General features: G+C 34.5%; 1 protein-coding gene across 2 annotated transcripts; it reads right to left on the bottom strand.

The window, feature by feature from the left end:
- Window positions 1-117: 117 nt before the first annotated feature.
- On the bottom strand, window positions 118-19,520 carry UQCRC2 (ubiquinol-cytochrome c reductase core protein 2). Of its 2 annotated transcripts, none has more exons than XM_074281010.1 (14): window positions 19,128-19,520; window positions 17,036-17,119; window positions 16,784-16,933; window positions 14,639-14,703; window positions 14,452-14,508; window positions 14,211-14,335; window positions 12,641-12,738; window positions 9,693-9,750; window positions 9,341-9,436; window positions 7,747-7,946; window positions 5,207-5,287; window positions 3,661-3,737; window positions 1,583-1,736; window positions 118-401 (listed from the first exon to the last, which is right to left on the bottom strand). In XM_074281010.1, the coding sequence occupies exons 1-14, from the start codon at window positions 19,158-19,160 to the stop codon at window positions 312-314; spliced, it is 1,368 nt and encodes a 455-aa protein (XP_074137111.1). In that variant the 5' UTR covers window positions 19,161-19,520; the 3' UTR covers window positions 118-311. The 2 variants fall into 2 exon arrangements, with proteins under 2 accessions (XP_074137111.1, XP_074137112.1); XM_074281011.1 differs by having other exon boundaries at window positions 5,207-5,280; window positions 7,743-7,946; window positions 19,128-19,519.
- Window positions 19,521-19,883: the final 363 nt, after the last annotated feature.

The raw sequence follows: 19,883 nt of genomic DNA, 5'->3' as shown, positions 1-19,883 counted from the left end.
CAAGAAAAAAATAACTATCCCTCCCAGGTTACCCCATCTTTAGCATATACTAAAGTAAATATTTTAAAAATATTGATAACAGACTAAGAAAAATTTAGGAAAAAATTAACAAAAGCATTTTAAATAAAATGTTTTATTTTGACTTTACAGTAGACCAGGTGGAATTTGTCTGCATTTCTGTTTTTCCATTTATAAATAAAAAGATGAATGAATAGTGTTAGTAAGAAGTCCTGATAGAATTTCATTCACCAAAGGCTATCCTGCTTGGGTTTTGTTGAGAAAGTTTTTTGTTTTCTTCCATATAGGTGACTTCATTTTTCTAAATCTTCAAGGAAGGGTGTATTGGCTAGATTTCCACTTGCTGCCATTGACTTCTTGCCAGAAACAAATTTTTTTGCAGCCTGAAAAAGTTGATAGGCATAATAAAACATATATTATTTGAAACATATTATGTTGCTCTAAGAGTGGAAATGTAATTTTATTAGTGTAGAGAGCTTCAATGCAGATCAGCACTTTCTCTGTAACAATCTTATAACAATAGGCTTTAAGGATTGGGAACCCTGGCAAGTCACTTAACCCCAGTTGCCTCAGAAACAAACAAAACCTAGATAACTGGCATTTGAACTCTGCTAAAAGAATGATGTAGAAAACAATCACACTACTACTATAATATACAACAGCTAAAATTTATATAGCCCCTGCTACTGCCAGGCACTGTGCTAAGTGCTTTACAAGTATCATTATTATATTGTAAAGATTAAAAAAAAATGACAATAACCCCAGGGAAGGAGGAGATGGTGTTATTCTACTATTATGGAAACAGTGGTAATGTGACTTGCTCAGGCACCCCAACATAGGCTAAGAACAGCTATCAAGTTGTCTGAGGCTAAATTTGAACTTGTCTTCCTGAATCCAGACACAGCACTGTGCCACCTACCTTGTGTGTAGGAGTGAAAGAAACATAGGATATTTTTGTCAAGTAATGTGCTTCAATAAAATGTATTGGAAATAAATGAACTAAAACACTTCATTTAAGTACTATGAAAATGGACAAATATTTAAATGCCACTTTTAGAAGCAAAGGAATTTGATATTTTAGGGAAAATATACATCTATAAGGTACAGGCCTACTCTTGCATTGCAAAGAAATTAAGTAAAACTGGGTTTAAAGGGAAAAAGGTGGTGTTATTCTTTTTCTTAATAACTTATAGTTATTAACTATGTCAGGAGAAGAGAGACAATATATGGAAGAGAGAATGTAAACAGCAAATCCCTAAGATTGAGTCATACATAAAGTATCTGTGAGCAGCATGCTAATGTGCTCAAGACTTTAAAGTGAGTCAAATTTGGGTTTTATACTCTGCCCCCACTATATAGTCTGAATATAGATGATTAGATCAAGAGATATCTAAACTCTTAATATTGGTTGATTGAGCAATTATTTAACAAGAAACCTATAGGTCCAATATGTAAATAAGGTTAGCTGAAAATATACCAGGAAAGATGTATGTGTGAGAAAGGTAAATCATACTTGTGTGCAAATGAATGCTTCCAGCATAATGAAGTGTTCTATTTTACTTACTGTTACAACATCAGCAGTAGCCACAGAGTCAATTGTTTGGAGGACAGTTGATGGTGTGACATATGAACCAGCTATCAGAGCCTGGGACCCAATTTCATCTAGATATCCCTCTGAAGATTCGATTGACATCAAATATTCAGCTTTTAGTTTGTTCCTGGGCAAGAAAATGTTCTTTGTGAAATATTTAAGTTACAAATTTTCAACACATAAACATTAAAGCTTATTCTAAGTTTATTGCAAAATACTCCTATAATTGTATGCATGAGGCCTTCAAAATCTTAAAAGAACCACTTCAAGTATTTATTACTTTCAATTTTTGAAAAGTACTGTACACAAAATCTAGTAGTAATAGCTACTAAATTTAATTGAATTCCATAATAACATCACAAAAACTATTCTGTGACATTTGCCTAGACCCACTTGCAACTTTGAAACTGCATATAAAACTCTATAGTTATTTTCTTGTGGTTCCCTTCCTCTCCCTTCAATGGAAGTTTTCAAGTAAAGGTCAGATGTAACTGTCAAGTAGGTTGTACAAATTCTATTTCAGGTATGAGTGAATACAAATGGAGGTACTTAAGATTTTGTGATTTTTTTTTGTTCTAATGACACCCAATATGTTGGTGTCTTTTTTTACAGGGTGAGGAGGTGGGATCAAAGTCTCTAATTATGATTCACAGAACACTAATAATGAAATAAACACAAAATATTTCTTTAGTTCAACATTTGACCTTTTTTTAGTTGTTACTGTTAGATGTATGTTCGATTGAGGGCATGGAATGTCTTGAATGTACCAGTTATATTAAGCCAAGTAGGAAATTAGAAGGGTGAAGAATCTGGAGATCTAAGATGCAGTTGAAAAAGGTCTTAATGTTTGGACACATACTATTTCAGGTACCAACCCAGGGCGCTACACCTCATACATCAAGGAAAGCATTGCCAGACAATTTCGTAATATCTAACTTTTCCTTCTCATCACCACTAATAGAATGTATAACATGTTTTAGATGTTAAAATGGGATTTTACTTGCATAACTTTTTAGTAAGATTACTATAATTCTCCCCTCCCTGTAGTGATTACATTTATTTTTTTACTTGCTACAGGAAGACTTAAAACATATCAAAATGCATTCAAATATTTTAAAAAATGACCATGTTTCAAAACTGGTAAGGAATTTTTTGTGTTCTGCCATACTTAAAGGCTTGTACAACATTAAAATTATTTTGGAGAAAAAAAACAAAAAAACAGGCAGAACCAAGGTGATAAGAGTTACAATAAAGCCAGGAAGCTGCTCTAGTTTTCCCAGTTTCCCTCAAAAACCAACATAAAATCAAGCCTTTGAACAGTCTATAATGAAAGCCTAGATAAAGATGAAATAAAATTATTCTCTAGCTCAAGATTGGAAGGACTTCGAGAAAGGTCAGTCTTACTAAGGTGAAATGGGTACTCAGGCCAATTCAGACAATGTCTGGGGAACCAGTGAGAGGGTCTTGATCATAGGAGATCAGCAACCTTGGTTCTGGCTCAATAACAGAACCTCCTAGCACAGAAGTCAAATCAAATGCTCAGAAAACCAGGTAATAGAATTAGATAAACTACCTCCCTGTTGAAAGCAAAGAAACACAAGGAGCCCTGTGCTCAAAGCTTAGACTCAAAACTGCCCAAGAAACTTGGGACAGAGCCTCCTTGTAACTAGGAGCAGGGTTCAACCTTAGAAGAAAGAAAATAAACAAGAAACAGGAAAGAGCTTAACCACAGAAAGTTACTAGAGTGACAGGGAAGACCAAAATACCAAGTCAGAAGAGGACAAAATGCCCACACACAAAAATCTTGAAGGATGAAATGAATGTCTCAAGTTCAAAGAGCCTTCTTGGAAGCACTAATAAAGGACTTTAAAAATCAAATAAGAGAGGTAGAAGGAAATCTGGGAAAAGAAACAACATATGCAAGAGAGAGTCAATAGTTTGGAAAAGGAAGGAAAAGATTGAATTGATTCCTTAAACACAATTGGCATATTTTATGAAGCAAACTTTTTCCTCATCTAGAGAGCAAAAGCTTAAGGCATACATATACTTACTTAGCTGCTGTGATATCTGCTTCAGGAAGGTTACCCTGAGCAATTGCTTTTACCTGGTTGTAAGCAGCCTTGATAACCTACACAAAAAAGTAAATTTAATCAGTAACTTTCAGTACCATTTTGTCAAAATTCAACTGTATTGGACTTCCAAATGACTATATAACTTTGGCCAAATTTGGTAGAGAGACGTTTAGGGAAAAATATTACAGAAAATTATACTTTAAACTAGTTTCAAATCTCCCACGGGACCATGTTATATTCTTCATATCTTAATACACTGGCTTTCTCCTGTCATAGGAGAATCTTAGAAAACAGCAAGGGCACATAATGGAGAAAAGAATAAGGGTTTTGGCTTTAGGTATATCATAATGCTCCTGATTTTCCTTTTGTATTTAACTGTTCCTTTTATTTATGTCTCTTTCAATGGTTTAGGGCAATGGGCACATAAAGTCTCATTCAACTTTATCTTATTTGAATCAAATCTTTGTGCTCAGTTCTAAACACATTTTGAGGTAAGCAAATGATAAATTAAAGTACATATAAAGGGATAAGGGCAGTGAAAGGTTTGGAAATCAAGAATGGCTAAAGCAATTAGAGATTCAATTTACAGGAGAAGAGACCCAAAAAGATTACAATAAGTTGCTTTCAAAAGTGTCATGTCAAAGATATAAACATACTACATGGCTTTTTAGGGCATTAAAAAAAGAAATGGTGGAAGGTGGATTTCTGAGCTTTTTAGTAATTGGGACAGCCTAATAAATGAAATCTTATTGGGACTCCAAGCTCCCATCGTAAGAAATGTTTGGATATAGGCTCCATGAAAAATATTCAGTACTGACATCATAAAGTCATTTAAAAATTAAATACTAGCTTCTCAGAGCTTGAATTTAATTTTGTATAGAGTTTTATTCAGTTTTTACTGAATAGGATCACTTGGCTTGTAGATGAGGGGAATTTTACAAATATAATCTATTTTAATTTCAGCAAGTTATGTGACATTCTCACATATTCCACTAGTAAAATGGAACAATGTGATTTCAAAGATTATAGTTGGTAGATTAATATAGCAGGTTGTTATCTTTTCTTCTACCCTCTAAAGTTTTCTTTCAGTGTCTACATGGAAGGTGGTCTCATAATGTAAAAAAAAAAAAAATTAACATTCTGTGGTAAACTATTACTTATATGGTTGATAAAGGGAGATATTAACATTACCCTTTTCTTGACCAGGGTATTAGATGGGGAAATGGATAAAATGCTGGACTTGGCTGGAGTCAGGAAGATTGAATTAAAATACTGCCTCAGACAACATAAGCTGTATAATCATAAGAAAACTTTTCTCAGCTGTTTTCTCCTTAAAATGATAATAGCACCCACCTCACAGGGTGAGCATCAAATGAACATAAGTAAAGTTCTTTGCAAACTTTAAAAGTACTCTATAAATGCTAGCTGCTATCATTATAATCATTCAATCTGCAAAATTTAAATGTGACTACAGTATTCAAGCATTTTTTTATTTTATTTAAAAATAATTCAGAGGGTAACTTACATCTGCAGCAACATCAGCCTGAGATATAGTATAAATTCCAAAGAGTCCAGAATCAGAGTAATTTGCATTAAAGGCTGAAACCTAAAAAAACAAATCAGATGTACTAAACAACAGTGATACAAGTCAAAACAGGATATGGGGAAGAAATATTCCTAATGACTGCCAAAGCCTAGTGTCTTCTTTTATAAGCAAAATATTTCATCATCTCCCACATAATAATACAATTTTTTAAAAAGTATTTTTTAATTTCACATTTTTTAACAATACTGTGTTCCCTTCTGAACTTTTTTGATTATAATTTTTTTTTATTCATTAACCCTCTTTTCTTCCCCTTGTCCTTGTCTAAAACAAAATATAATCATGAAAGACAAATCTACCCATTGGATGTCTCATTCTGTACTAATTCTCTGAAAAACGATGGGAAGTATAATTCGGTATTACTCTTTTGTACTGATGATCAATCATTGCATTCATCTTTTAGTCTTAAGTTTAAAGTTTTTGTCATTCTTATGTCACATTGTTGTAGTCATATAAACTGTATTGATTATGCTTACTTCATTCTTCAACAGTTCATAATAGAGCCTTCAGAGTTTCTAATGTTTTCCTCTTTCATTATGTTTGATGATACAATAATATTCTACTGTACTGCAATTTGTTCAGCCATGCCTCAGATAATAGGCAACTACTTTATTTTTAGTTTTTTGGCACCATAAAAAGTGATGCTATATTTTTGTATGCATGGATCTTTTATTGATCTCTTCAGAATATGTCTAGTAAAGGAGTGCCAGATCACAGGGTATTCAGAATTTAATGATTTTGCAGGATTGCTTTCAAAAACTGCTGGATTTTTTTTTTTCAACAGTTTTATCTATATTAATTCCTTTTCTGTCATCTTTCTTAGTTTAATGGGTATTAATTGAAACTACAGAGTTGTTTTAATTGAATTTCTCTTATTAGTCATTTGAAACATTAATTTAACAGATTACTACCATTTTTCCTTTAAGAATAACCTATTCATATCAAACTGTGCATACCGTTTGATCCAGCAGTATTACTACTGGGCTTATATCACAAAGAGATTTTAAATAAAGGAAAAGGACCTGTATGTGCAAGAATGTTTGTGGCAGCCCTCTTTGTAGTGGTCAGAAACTGGAAACTGAGTGGATGCCCATCAATTGGAGAATGGCTGAACAAATTGTGGTATATGAATATTATTGTTCTGTAAGAAATGACCAGCAGGATGATTTCAGAAAGGCCTGGAGAGACTTACATGAACTGATGCAGAGTGAAATGAACAGGACCAGGAGATCATTATATACTTCAACAACAATACTATATAATGATCAATTCTGAGGGACGAGGCCCTCTTCAACAATGAAATGAACCAAATCAGTTCCAATAGAGCAGTAATGAACTGAACCAGCTACACCCAGTGAAAGAACTTTGGGAGTTGACTATGAACCACTACATAGAATTCCCAATCCCTCCATTTTTTCTGGCTACATTTTTGATTTCCTTCACAGGCTAATTGTACACTGTTTCAAAGTCCGTTTCTTTTTGTACAGCAAAATAACTGTTTGGATATGTATACATATATTGCATTTAACTTATACTTTAACATATTTAACATGTATTAGTCAACCTGCCATCTGGGGGAAGGAGGGGAAAAGTTGGAACAAAAGGTTTTGCAATTGTCAATGCTGAAAAATTACCTATGTATAAAATTTTTGTAAAAATAAATGAATGAATGAAAAAAAAAAAAAAAAAAAAAAAAAAAGAACAGCCTACTCAGATCCTTCCACCATTTATCTACTGGAAAATGGGTTCTTATTTACTTACACATACACAAAAGTCTGGGAACCAGAATTTAGGTGCTGATAGCTTTTCATTAACACAAAAAGCTACAGACAAACATCAAGAAATGAAAAAAAGAGCATTTGGTAGTGTTGGTAGATCAACAATACTTGCAACCACACATTTAAAGATATATGTCCAGACACATGCTTTCACTACACTGAGTAATCTTCACTACACAGAATGAATTCCAAAAACTCTAATTTATTAAAACTGCATCAAGACTTTTGAGATCAACAAGTGCATCCTGGACATCTAATCTTAAGAGAAATGTGTTGCAATTCCACTCCCCCCCCCACCCCAAATTCAATTTCCTCTCTCTAGTTCTAAACTACAATGATTTCACTTGTGCAAAATCTTGTGATCCTTTCTGCTCTCATTTGGTTAAAAATCTTCCCCATCCAAAACTGTCCCAAGAAGGAAGATAAATCTAAAAATCTAAAAAGTGAATGGTTAGCATTCAGTTTGAATTCTGACAGTTCTAAGTATTTGTTTCTTTTGCATATCTGGAATAGATTTTATATCAGAAATGAAAGGAGGGGGGATTGTCAGATTAAGCATAATTATTTCCTCAGTTTTAAAATTCTCTAAGATCTCTTAAATCTTGATTTTTCAAGCTTTTTCTTACAACATTTTAAAACTGAATCTTTGAAAACAAAATAAAGGTAATAAATATTTATACTAACATCAAACGGCTGGTTTGTTTCCTTGGCTACAGCCTGATGTAGCTGGCTGCTGACATTGCTGCCCCTCTTAACACGAGGTCCTGCACCAAGGACATGCTGAAGGATGCTAAATGCATTTTTCTCCGCACTTTCTAATGTAGCCCCTTCAGCTACAATGGCAGCATGGACAAGACTATCACCATTCTGCTGTCGAATTTCACCTGGGGTTGGAGGGAAAACAAAAAGTTTGTTTTTGTTTTTAAATTATCACTATATCCAAATTTTGCCCTTAAGTCACTGCTACACACAAATAAGAAATGAAATCTAAGAAAATTAATTGGTCCTTCTCCTTCTTACCTATAATATCTTGCAGCATAGTCCAATTATACTTCAATTTGGACCACTGGAGACAACATAGGGGAAAATTCCCCTCTTCCAAAACAGCTAACTCAATCATTACTCCCAAATATCGATCTGAAGATATAGTGTGTATATATATAGAGATTCCTTCTTCCTCACCTATCATTTACATGCCTTATGCCTCTCTCCTTCATCCCTGTAGTAACACATGAAATATCTTTACTCCTTGGCAAGGCTAACCCTTTATTTGTCCAAGGGATCCCATTCCATCCCTATCCTCCAAGAGATTGACCCCTCTATATTTTCCACTTATTTTCACTCTGTCTATGAGTATCATTTCCTACTGCTTACAAGCATGCCCATATCTCCTCTATTTTGAAAAAAATATAAAACAAAAACATTTTATCCTGATAATTATCCTGTTTTCTGTGTGTGTGTGTGTGTGTGTGTGTGTGTGTGTGTGTGTTTTAAACTACTCTTTGACAAGACCATCTCTGAAAAGTGCCTCCAACTCCCTTCTCACTCTTAACCTGTTAACAATGTGGCTCTTGACCTTATCATTACACTAAAACACTCTTGAAACTTGAAACATTACTAATCTGCTAATGCATAAATCCAATGGCCTTTTCTCAATCCTCATTCTTCTTGACCTATATATAGCCTTTGACATTGTCAATCATTCCCTTTTGACACTGTTTTCATGAAGTTTTTGGATACTACTCTCTCATGATTCTCACCCTACCTATATGATTGCTCATTTCCCCTCTCCTTTGCTGAATCATACAGATCAGTCTTTAATCACTATATCCCTCAGAGTTCTGTCCTGGAACCTGCCTCTTTTCTCTTATGCTACTTGGTGATCTCATTAGCTCTTATTTAATTTAACCTTCTCTATGCTGATGATTCTCCAGTCTACCTTTCCTGCCTGAAACTGCTGACCTCCAATCTCACATATCCAAGTGTCTTTCAAACAACTTGAATTGAATGTCCAATTGACATCTTAAAGTCATATGTCCAAAACAGAGTTATACATCCCCCTAAATATTTATCGCCTTCAGAGGACAATACTATCTTCCTAATCTCTCAGGCTTGTAATCAAGAATTCCTTACTCTGACCCAACCTTCCCTCGATGCTTTGGCCATTTCATTTTTGTAATGTTTCAAATAAACCCTCTCCTCTCCTCTGACACTGCATGAATGAGAAGAGACCAATTTTATATCCTCAATAAAAACAGATCTAACCAAAATCACCTACCTCCACGGTAGAGGGCCTTTGAACCAGACATACCAAGCCCACCCCTCATGTTCAGAAATTGCTCAGCAACTTGCTTCAGGACGTTATGGTTTACACCTGCAGTAACAGATAACAAGACAAAACTGGAGCTTATAAAATGAAATCCAAATAAGTTATTGATAAAGTTAAACATCAGATTCTGACTTTAAAAATGCCATTAGAAACTAAACAAAAGGTAATCATTGTATGAGGCCACAAACTAAAGGTCTACCATTTACCTGTAACTTATTATTCAAATCAAATCCCAAACTGTATTCAGACTATGGTTTAGGTAAATTGATAAGCAATCAAAGACAGCTAAACTAAAACTTACCAAGTCCAACCAGAGCCATTCTTGCACTTGTAAAATTGTTCTGTATATAGTAGTGAAGCTGAAGAAGTAACAACACTTAAATTAGATTATTTTAACATTAATAGGAACAAACAAAAAATAGTGATAGTTCTGTTTTAATGCTTGTTTTAAATATACAAATTTGCTTGGATGCAATGAATATAATTTTAGCATAATTTAGCAAGTTTGCTTACGCTTGATTTTGTCTGTGAGAAAAAGTCAACATAGAAAACTGCACCCAAATGAACCAAGTCCCAAAGGAATATACAAAATATACAAACTCCAAAAATCAAAAATCATGACTCTTAGTAGGAGTAAGTGGGTTGATCTGTATTTACAATTCAATCCCCATCTTTTACCATGCATAGGAATAAATATGGTGAATTATGGCAGAACTGACATTTAGAAGAAACCTTTTAGATCATCTAGTCCAAATCCCTCATTTTACAAGCTCACTAGGTACTTCTTAAGTTGCACTGAAATTTTATTTTATCACATTATGTTTGAAAGAATTGGGTCATGGTTAGTAAACGGAAATATTACAGTTAAATAACATATTGTCTCTCTTTAAGTGGTTTTGAAATAAACTTCCAAAGCACATTCCACTAGTTTTTATCTTTCTGATACTCTTGGATGGCTTGGAAGGAAGGTTGGAAACCTTTCTCTTAGTTGAAGCCTTCCCTGATATAAACCTTCAATAATCTTTCTCCCCTAAGAATTCCTTCTATACATCTCCCAACCTAGCATCTATGATACAAAGTAGATTACTACAAAATACTGAGACTTTTTTCAATAACACGCTTAACTTACACAGCTAAAAGCCATCCAATTTCTCTACAATCATAGTCTTAGCTCTTCAAAATATATTTGTGTGGAGCACTGAGAGGTTAAAGGACAAGTCAGTGTTAAAGATTAAACTCAACCCCAAGACTTCATGACTAAAGCCCAGCTTTCTACCTACTGTGCAAGTCTGCCTCCAGATTTTTATAGTCTAAAAATGGAATCATCCTCAAAGAGCAAAAAGTATATTATGACTTTAAAGAGAATAGCACAGTGTTACTGAGGATTAAAGACAATTTTTTACATGTGCTCTGTGAATTATGTGGCTATTAAGATATATTCTTAAGGAAAAATCATTTGTAAAAGCCCATCTTCTCATTTTTAAAAAAGTGAAAGATGATATATGTGTAAATCATTCTTCAATATTTTAGGGAAGAGAAAGCATGTTGTAATTGTATTCTTAATCAATTTGGCAGGAGTATTTGTGATCTTAACCTCCCAATTGTTAGCATTTCTCCTCCCTTCTTACCCCCATCAGAAAATAATACTTATGTCTCAGGGATCAAAAATGTGAATGACTCAAAGGTAATGGAATCTTCATCCTTATTGACTTATCCAAGCTGTAACCCTTCTATATTCTCTATTTAATAAATTGACTTTATACTAGCATTTCCCACGTTTTCTCTTTCTATCTTTGTCAGAATTTCGGGTTTATTTGAAGACTTATTTTAAACATCTCCTTCTGTCTTTTACTGTTCGCCTAGCTGCTAAAATTTTGCCTTCTACTATCTTGCATTTACTTTGTATGTACATGTTGTTTACTTCCTTATAGAAGATAAGTTCCTTGGGGCAGCTAGGTGGCACAGTGGATAGAGCACCAGCCCTGAAGTCAGGAGGACCTGAGTTCAAATCTCAGACACTTAACACTTCCTAGCTGTGTGACTCTGGGCAAGTCACTTAACTTCAATTGCTTCAGTTAAAAAAAGAAAAGAAAAGTTCCTAAAGGAAGGGATGGTTTTCAATTTTATTTTTGACCTTTTCAAAGCACAGTACCTCACAAAAGCAAGCTCTTAGTAATGCTTGTCAAATAATATGGGGGTTCCTGAACCAATGTAAGCAAAAAAGGAAAAATGTGGCCCGTTTTCTTTAGTTGATTAAAACTGAAATAAGGATGAATATTTAATTTCTAGTTAAATAAACTTTAAAGACATTATTTTTATGTTAATGCCTTCTTTTGCAGGTCTGGAAAGCTATGTTAGCAGGATAAGAGGATAAGATCTTATAGATTTTAAAGTGAGCTGAAGAGTCTTTGAATACAACATACCAAAATATATTATTTCAAACTTCTCCCCACTGATAATTTGGACTCTGCCCTCATCTTCTGGTTTACATTGTTAAGTTTTCAGCTTCCATGCCAGTTCCCAGACTACTTCATACTATGCTGCCTCTAACTTAAAGACTTCTTAAATTATGATTTATCCAAATGTGAAATGAGCTGGTTTGGAAGAGTGAAGCTATCTCTCACTTTTTTAAAACTTAGAAGGCATTTTCTTTTCCAGTCTAGAAATAGTGGCTACTCACAGGCACATTCCTACTAATTATTGGGGTAGAAGCTTTGACATGGGGCCAGTTCACCCATTTGGAGGCAGGTCCTCCCCCCCCCCAACTCTCTATACTGGTATTGTAATTGAAGACACCACATCATTAGTTCTACTGCAGTTCAGATCACCTAAGTATAAACAACCTACTAGACTCTGCCTCCTTGGAAGCAAGGACCATAGGTATGTACCACTCACTAGACCTGACACTTTCTCAGTATCAGTTTTCAAGCTGAATAACCAATTATTAGATGTTTTAAAGAAGATTCTTGTTCACAAGATATTGTTTGGACTAGATGGCCCATGGAAGTCCCTTCCAACTTGCATTGTAATATTTAATTCCTCTAACTAGGAATAGAGTAATAACTTCTAAAATATAACAATTTCCTACTGAAGTGCCATTTGGGCATATAATTAAAAAATAAAAGTCCAGATAGGTTTTCTAAGTAAGCCTTTAAGAACTTAATTTTGAAAATTTTTCTAAAAAACAGAAAAAAATACCATACTTAATACCACCACAACAATAATAATTACAAAATGTTACATCAGTACCTCTTCTGGGGTAATTTTCCCAATCTTATAATCAGGACAATACAAGGAATTAGAAAGAGCATTTCGATAAGCTGCAGCATGCAGATTTTCAATCACACCTGCAAAAAGAAAAGGGAAAAACATTCACTAAAATGCAGATTAAAATAAAAACAGTAAAGAAATGAGAAAAAGGAGGAAGTATTTGACCTTTTGATTTTATACTGTGCTTAGGTATTTTTAAGTCTTGAAATCTGTAGATGCCTGTTGGCAAATAGAGAATTCTACTTGCAGCTAAGAAAATGAAAAGTATCAGGAAATATTTTGGAAAATGTGTCACATTTATTAGGAGTTTATATTTCAAGAGCACCTAACTCCTCCAGCATATTGGTATTGTACTTACTACAACCATAGTTTCTAGGACTGCAACACTAGAAGGACCACTATTTCCTAGTAATCAAGAGATCTGATTCTGACCCTAGTTCTGTGACTTTCTAATTGTGTGGCCCTGCTTAGCCATTTAACACTATTATATTAGTTTCTTCATCTATAACATGAAGAATTGGATTACATGAGCACTAAGGCCCCTTGTGAGTCTAAGATTTGATTGTCTAATATTCTTGACACAATTTAGCAGCATTTAAAAAATATATTTCAAAGTAATCTAAGTCTAATTCCTTGAAATTCCAATATAAGTAAGAGAAAGAATGCTTATGTTTTTTAGTTTTTTTTTTTTAACACATTATTTCACTTGAAATAATTGTAGTACTATCATTTAAGGATTTATGCAAAAATACTTCAAGACACTTGATGTTTAAGATGAGAAAAACTTGACCTAAAAGGCTTCAATTAATGGACTTAACACATAGATCATATTTATTTATGTTTCTTACATCTAATAAATTTTATCATTGTCATTAAATTTTAATTCTTTCATCATAAAACACTGCCATCACTAATTCACTGCAAAAAGAACAATGCCAACCTTGATGAGTTTATTGTGAAATTTTTTTCATTTCCTAATGAAGTATTTATAAAATAGGGAATGACATATTTTTTCCATAGAGCCATAAGGAGATGAAAGGTCCTTGATACAGTACAACAGTGACAGTAAAAATTAATACAAAGAAATAATTTGACAGTCTCTGAGTGAACTGAAGGGACATGTAGTGGGCACACTATAAACAAGGTTTGGCTCCTATGAAATCTAATTCACCAATCTTCTAATATTCGTTTAGCTTATAAGTAAATATTCCAACTGGCAAAAAATGCCTGCCAATGACTATTGGACATGTTAATTACCACTGACTTGAGAATATATTCTCTAATAGTTCTATTTTTCTACTGTAAATATTAAGTTGGCCTTGTTTCTTAATCAGTTTCTGGTGAAATTTGGTTAGTGTAAATCAGTTGGTGTATCTGATTATGCCAGGTCAGGCTGATAAAAGTGTGCTCCTGACAGAGTCTTTCCTGGCCCTATGGTCTGGCCACCATATCGATAGATTCCCCAAGAGGGTTGGCCTAAGTAGCCAATCAGAATATCTTTCAGCTTCAACAGCACCATCAATAAAATGTAATTATCAAGATGCTTTACCAATCTGGGGGTTTTGAAAAGCAACTGCTTTATCAATCTTTAGTTGTGACTGAAGATCTGCTACTTCCCAACGTCGAAATTCTGGTGCTGTGGTGACATTGAGCAGGAACTCCATTAGAATATCACTGTGAAAGACAGAAGCAAATTTAGGGCCAATAATTCCAAAAAAGTCATTGCTAAGATGCCTACCTTGCAAAAAAGGCCACAATTTTAGATACAAACAAAATGAACTAATACTTACACATCATCCCGGAGGCATTCTGCAGCATATGCCATGTTTTCTCTTGTACCAGTCACACTGAAGAAGAAATACATTAAGGTGAGTGATTTGAATTAGTAAAATAAATTAATTTCCCTATAACATGGCCACCTTGTGGAACCAACATTATTTAATTTCAATGAGTAACTATGCATTTTACTTAACATACCTTAATTTACCACCAACAGCTTCAGTCCCTCGGGTTATCTTAAAAGAAGAAGCTCCTTTGGTAGTCTTTACAAAAAAAAAGAAAGAAAGAAAATCTTTGTCAATTTCGAAATACCAAATTTACCAAAAGTGATACTAGAATAGCAACAAATATCCAAATCAAAATATAGCTAAGGCTGTTAGCAACCTCAAAAACTAAAATGAACTCAGAAATATAATTGGGAAAAATGGTTTAAAGAACTATGGCATGTGAAGTATAAATATTGTCTAAGAAAGAATAAAAAGTTTAAGAAATCCCAAGATATGTGGAACATCAGCATGAAGTAAAGCAGAGTGAACAGAATATAACCCAAAGAACAACTTACACAATAATTACAATGAAATAAATGAAAACAACTCCAAAGGACAATCAACAATTGTCCTATAGAATCACAGGATCCTACATTAACACTGTAGTGATCTCAGAGATTATTTTAGAGGAGAAAACTGAGGTCCATATTAGTTTAAGAGTACTGTCTTGTGTTAAAACATAGGTGGTAAATAGTAGAGGTGGAATTTGAACTTGAGTCCTCACATTCCAAAGCCAATACTTTTCTAATGCATTACAAAATTCAAATTTATTACATCTTTTAAGTATCACAAACTACTAAAATGTAGGTAGGAGGGATTATAATTCTATCTTATTTTAACTTTTTCTGAGATTTTATTTTATCGAAGCTGTTCCCAAATGGTCAGGATTTGTCAAAAACAAAATGCCAAAGAAAAATTAGCAACAGACTAAAACCAAATAAAAAACACATCATTTATAAAAATAAAGTTACTATTTAGTGGCTCATTTGTAAAACATGGTACAAATGAATGGTACTTGATGTTTTGCAAAAGTAAATTAAATCAATTAAAATTGATTCTTCAATCAAGTGCTAATTCACCATATAAAAAAGACCACACTTATGGGCAAAAAAAAAATTAAAAAATAAAAAATAAAAATCACTTATAACATGAAAATACTGAGAGACTTAACAACTTGTGCTGACCTCATGTATCTGTATGAAAAAGTTGAGCTGGTACTCTCTCTGAGAAGCCATCAAGTGGTTATAATTTGATTCAAACCAATAATTTCAAAGATGAAAGGCTCTAAAAGTATTTCCTCTTTAGTTTTAACCAAACAAAAAATACCTAAATTATATCTCAGCATCCAATAAGTTTTTATTAATGTATGGAAGGGAGCTGCTAAAGACGTTGCTGGACTTGAAGAAAGGAATCCATATACCACATTCCTCTTTTTTGAATAGGTCAAATCTTAAAGAAAGGGGTACTTTTAGCTCATCTGGTCAGGGAAACCAAGAAAGAGCATTTATTAGGGAGCATTACAAAAGAAAACAAAAATAGCAGTTCAACAACAGTTAAATTTTTAACAAGGTAAGCAGAGTGAATCCAACAAAGATAATCTTCAAACTGTTGAACAATCTTACCTTGAAAGATACAAGCTACTTTACTAATAAATTACCTTAGTGATAGAAATCTTACTATACCATGAATAGCACTGTTTTTTGTATTTTTCTTAAATCATTCAGGCTAACATATTTCAAAAGAAGAAAACATTTTCATGTTTTGTCACATTCAGGCATTAGACAATTTATGTAGCATTGTTTTCATCTAGAATAGACTTTATCCTAGTGCTAAATTTTGTATACTATACATAAGATTGAGGATTTTTTTTTAAAAAAAGGTTAGATATATTTAGTTCTTTTCAGGACTAGATTTTTTTTTCATAATGTGTTAATATACCTAAATGATTTGCTTCAGTTTAAAATTTGCAGATAATTAAATTAATTGTTTTCAAACATAAAAATTAATCTATACTTGTGAAATTTAATTATAATTAATTTGTAATTGCAAACTGTAACAATTGTAATAAAGTTGTAATCTTAATGTAAAGTCCTAATGCATTTTACTAGTTAATATAAAAATATGTTCTTAATTTTAATAGCTATTCACCACTTCAAATTTAAGTTTTATTTTTGTCCATGAATATTTAAATTACTTTGCTATAAAAATAAATAATAAGAATACAGAATTAGAAAATACGGATGTTTGCAAATATTTGTGCAATCTAATAAATATGATTGAAAGAAAGGATCTTTACCAAATTGGATGCAAGACGGAGTAAATGGGAGGCTCCAAAATTGGTAGAATCTTCATATCTACTACCAGCTTTAATGTACAAACCAATTCTTGAAGCTGGAGCATAGTTTTCCATAGAGGCAATCACTAAGCCATTTGGTAACTTTGTTAGCTATAGTCAAAACAAAACAGAGATGTTATTAATGTCTTCTTATAACTAAGTAATGAAAACTTTTCTTTTAAAACAACATATGAGAGATTTGGTTAGACTTACTTCAAGTTCCTCAGGATGGAGTTGCACAGGAGCTTTTGCAGAAGATTTAATTCTTGGGGCAACTTTGAGTGAATAAAATCGTCTCTAAATACAAAAGATGAAAAATACTCCCCACATGAATAGTGGTTTCTATAACATCATAAGACCTAGATTGTATCCACAAATACTATGATTTATAAAGATGTTAAATCAAAATTACAAATGGTCACAAGAATGAAATACATGTGGGAACTTATCTAGGTGTCAGATCAGAAAAATCATTCCATGGCTTACAAGGCTCAGGGCATGTCCTTAAATGATTGACAAGTAAATCAAGTAAATCTATCACTACTGCCATTCCCTCATCCATTCTCTAGAGCGCTGGTGGCATATGCCCTCCACCATCATTTTGGGAAGCAAATCCTATGGAGATGTATGCCAACAACCTATAGGTACTAGAGCAGTAGCTACTGAAGACCCAAAAAAGAAAGTTCTTGCTACCAAAGAACTACGAAACTGTCAAATGGTTCAATATCAAAAACTCATAATGTGCTTATCAGTGGAGTATTTATTATGAGAGGAGAGTGATTATCTGCTTTGCTGCAACCTAAGGATAATGGCACCTTGCCATTCAGACATGCAATTGAAATGCATTGTTTCCCCCCATTCAAATGTGAGTTCATTTGAGAACTAGGATTGTTTTACTTTTGTATTTGTGTCCCCACTTACTTAGCACAGTGCTTAATAAATGCCTCATTCATTCACATTAGTCAACATGTAAGGACCAGAGATGTAAATGGTATTTCATATCTCAAAAGGGAGGAAATATAGTTGGGATAACAGTACTAACTAGCTATTTCTAGAGCTTTAAAGCTTAGAAAGTATTTTATACATTAATGTCATTTGAACTTTGTTTTTTGTTTTTTAAAACAGCACTCATCTGGAGAATGCATTAGAGCAATAGTGTAAAACTAAAAACAGCAAAGAATCCTTATAGAAAATCACAGATTAACATTGCCTACAGAGTATTGCAATTTTATTTTTGTTACGCATTTTCCAGTTACATTTTTATTTGGTTGGCCAAAATTTGATAAATAACAGAGAATAAATGATGAGTAAAAGGATATAAAATGTGGGCCCACAAATTTAAAATAAATTCATACAAAAATATTTTTTCACTTTAAAAGATCCCTTCCCCAGTTCTCTCATTTTAGACAACCAAACCAAGGCCCAAAGAGGTGAAGTTAACTACAAAATCTGAAGACTAGATATTCTGACTCCCAGTTCAATTCTCTTTCCATTCAAGACATGTCATTTAAATAGCACTCATTTGTAGTAGAAATAATCTGCATGGTTTCATTGCTTTTACCAGCAATCCTCTACAACTTGGGCTTCAGGGAAAGGGTGTGATGGAAATTCCCTTCAGAGAGCAAAGGGAAGTACAGCCTAAGGTCAAGGGTCCTAGGGATGCTAGGTTCTGAGTGAAAATAGCTTTGAAAAGCGGCAGATAGTTGATACAGTGTTTAGAGCACCAGCCCTGAAGTCAGGAGGACATTTAACACCTCCTAGCTGTCAGACCCTGGGCAAGTCGCTTAACCCCCAAACTGCCTCAGCAAATTGTGGTTTTGCAAAGCAGCCCAAGGACGCAGAGACACTTTATATCCAGATACATTCTCTGAACTCTGAATCTTAAGAAAAACTAACAATCATGGGAGAGGGAGTAACCCAGAGGAGGAAGTGCAAAGCCCACACTAAATCCTAAGGGGGGCTATTTTCTCAAAAGTCCCGGCCTTCACCTCCAGGGGTTCGCCCCGCCCCCCAGTGGAGTTACAGCCGGGAGTCACAAATTTGACCTTCACAGGTGTCCCCTTGGCCCTTCAGGAAGGGGACCGGCGCTCCGTCCAGCTCGTTGTGGGGACAGCGCCGTGGTTCCGCCACACACCCCAACCCCTCCCGGCCCCCGGCCCCGGCTGCCCGCTCCTTCCGCAAGATTCAGCTGAAGGACAAGCGGAGAGTTAGGGAGCGGGGCAGAGGGCCTTCGGTCAGGCGACTCCACCGATTCCCCTCTCCCAGAAGCCCATTATCCCCTCCGCCAAGCCGGTTTTGTGCTTACCGACAGGGATCCGGCGCCCGTTAGCAGCTTCATGGCCCCGACTCACTCGCGACCCCGTACTGACCGGGCTCAGAGAAAGCAAGATGGTGGCGGAGGACCTTCGTTTCCCAGAATGCCTCGCCGGAAGCCTCTCTTCGCGGAGTGCTCTCTACTGCTTTTAGCCCCGGAGCGGCTAAAGAGAAGAGAGGTTTAGTCACGCTCTATGCAGCAGAGGGAGACTTTTATTTTTTTATGTTTATCCCTTGCTGCCTCTGCCTCTAAATTTCAAGGCTTTCATTAAAAAATACTTTTGTATTTCCCGAAGTTCATTCAGCTATAGTGACAATTTCTTTATCTCTTTCTGAATGGAAAAAACGCTAACCAGTATTAATGACTTCCCCCACAGCCATTTTGGATTTTTCTTGCCACAGGCACCAATCAGTCCCTTAGTCTCTGTGCCACACCCTCGTCCGTCCCCGCCCACTTTTACCACTAATTGTGGTGGGATGATCTCCTAGCCGAAGGAGAGGAAACTTGATTAAATTTAACTTGCGCTTCTCGGAATGCCTTTTTATATATAAATTCTGTAGAAACCAGTGAAATAAAAGGCAGAGAAAAAGAGAGGGCTCCCACGCTTGGGAAACCACGTATAGATGCAGGATTCTGTTTTCAAGAATTGTAACGGAGGCCTGTATAGTTGGATTGCAGAACTAGAGGGGAATAAAATATTGAAAAAGTGGAAAAGTGGGAAGGGTTCAGGTTATGAAGAGCTTTACA

Source organism: Sminthopsis crassicaudata, chromosome 1 (genome assembly GCF_048593235.1).
Source record: "Sminthopsis crassicaudata isolate SCR6 chromosome 1, ASM4859323v1, whole genome shotgun sequence".
Lineage (NCBI taxonomy): Eukaryota > Metazoa > Chordata > Mammalia > Dasyuromorphia > Dasyuridae > Sminthopsis > Sminthopsis crassicaudata.
This window is presented reverse-complemented; position numbering and strand designations above follow the sequence as displayed.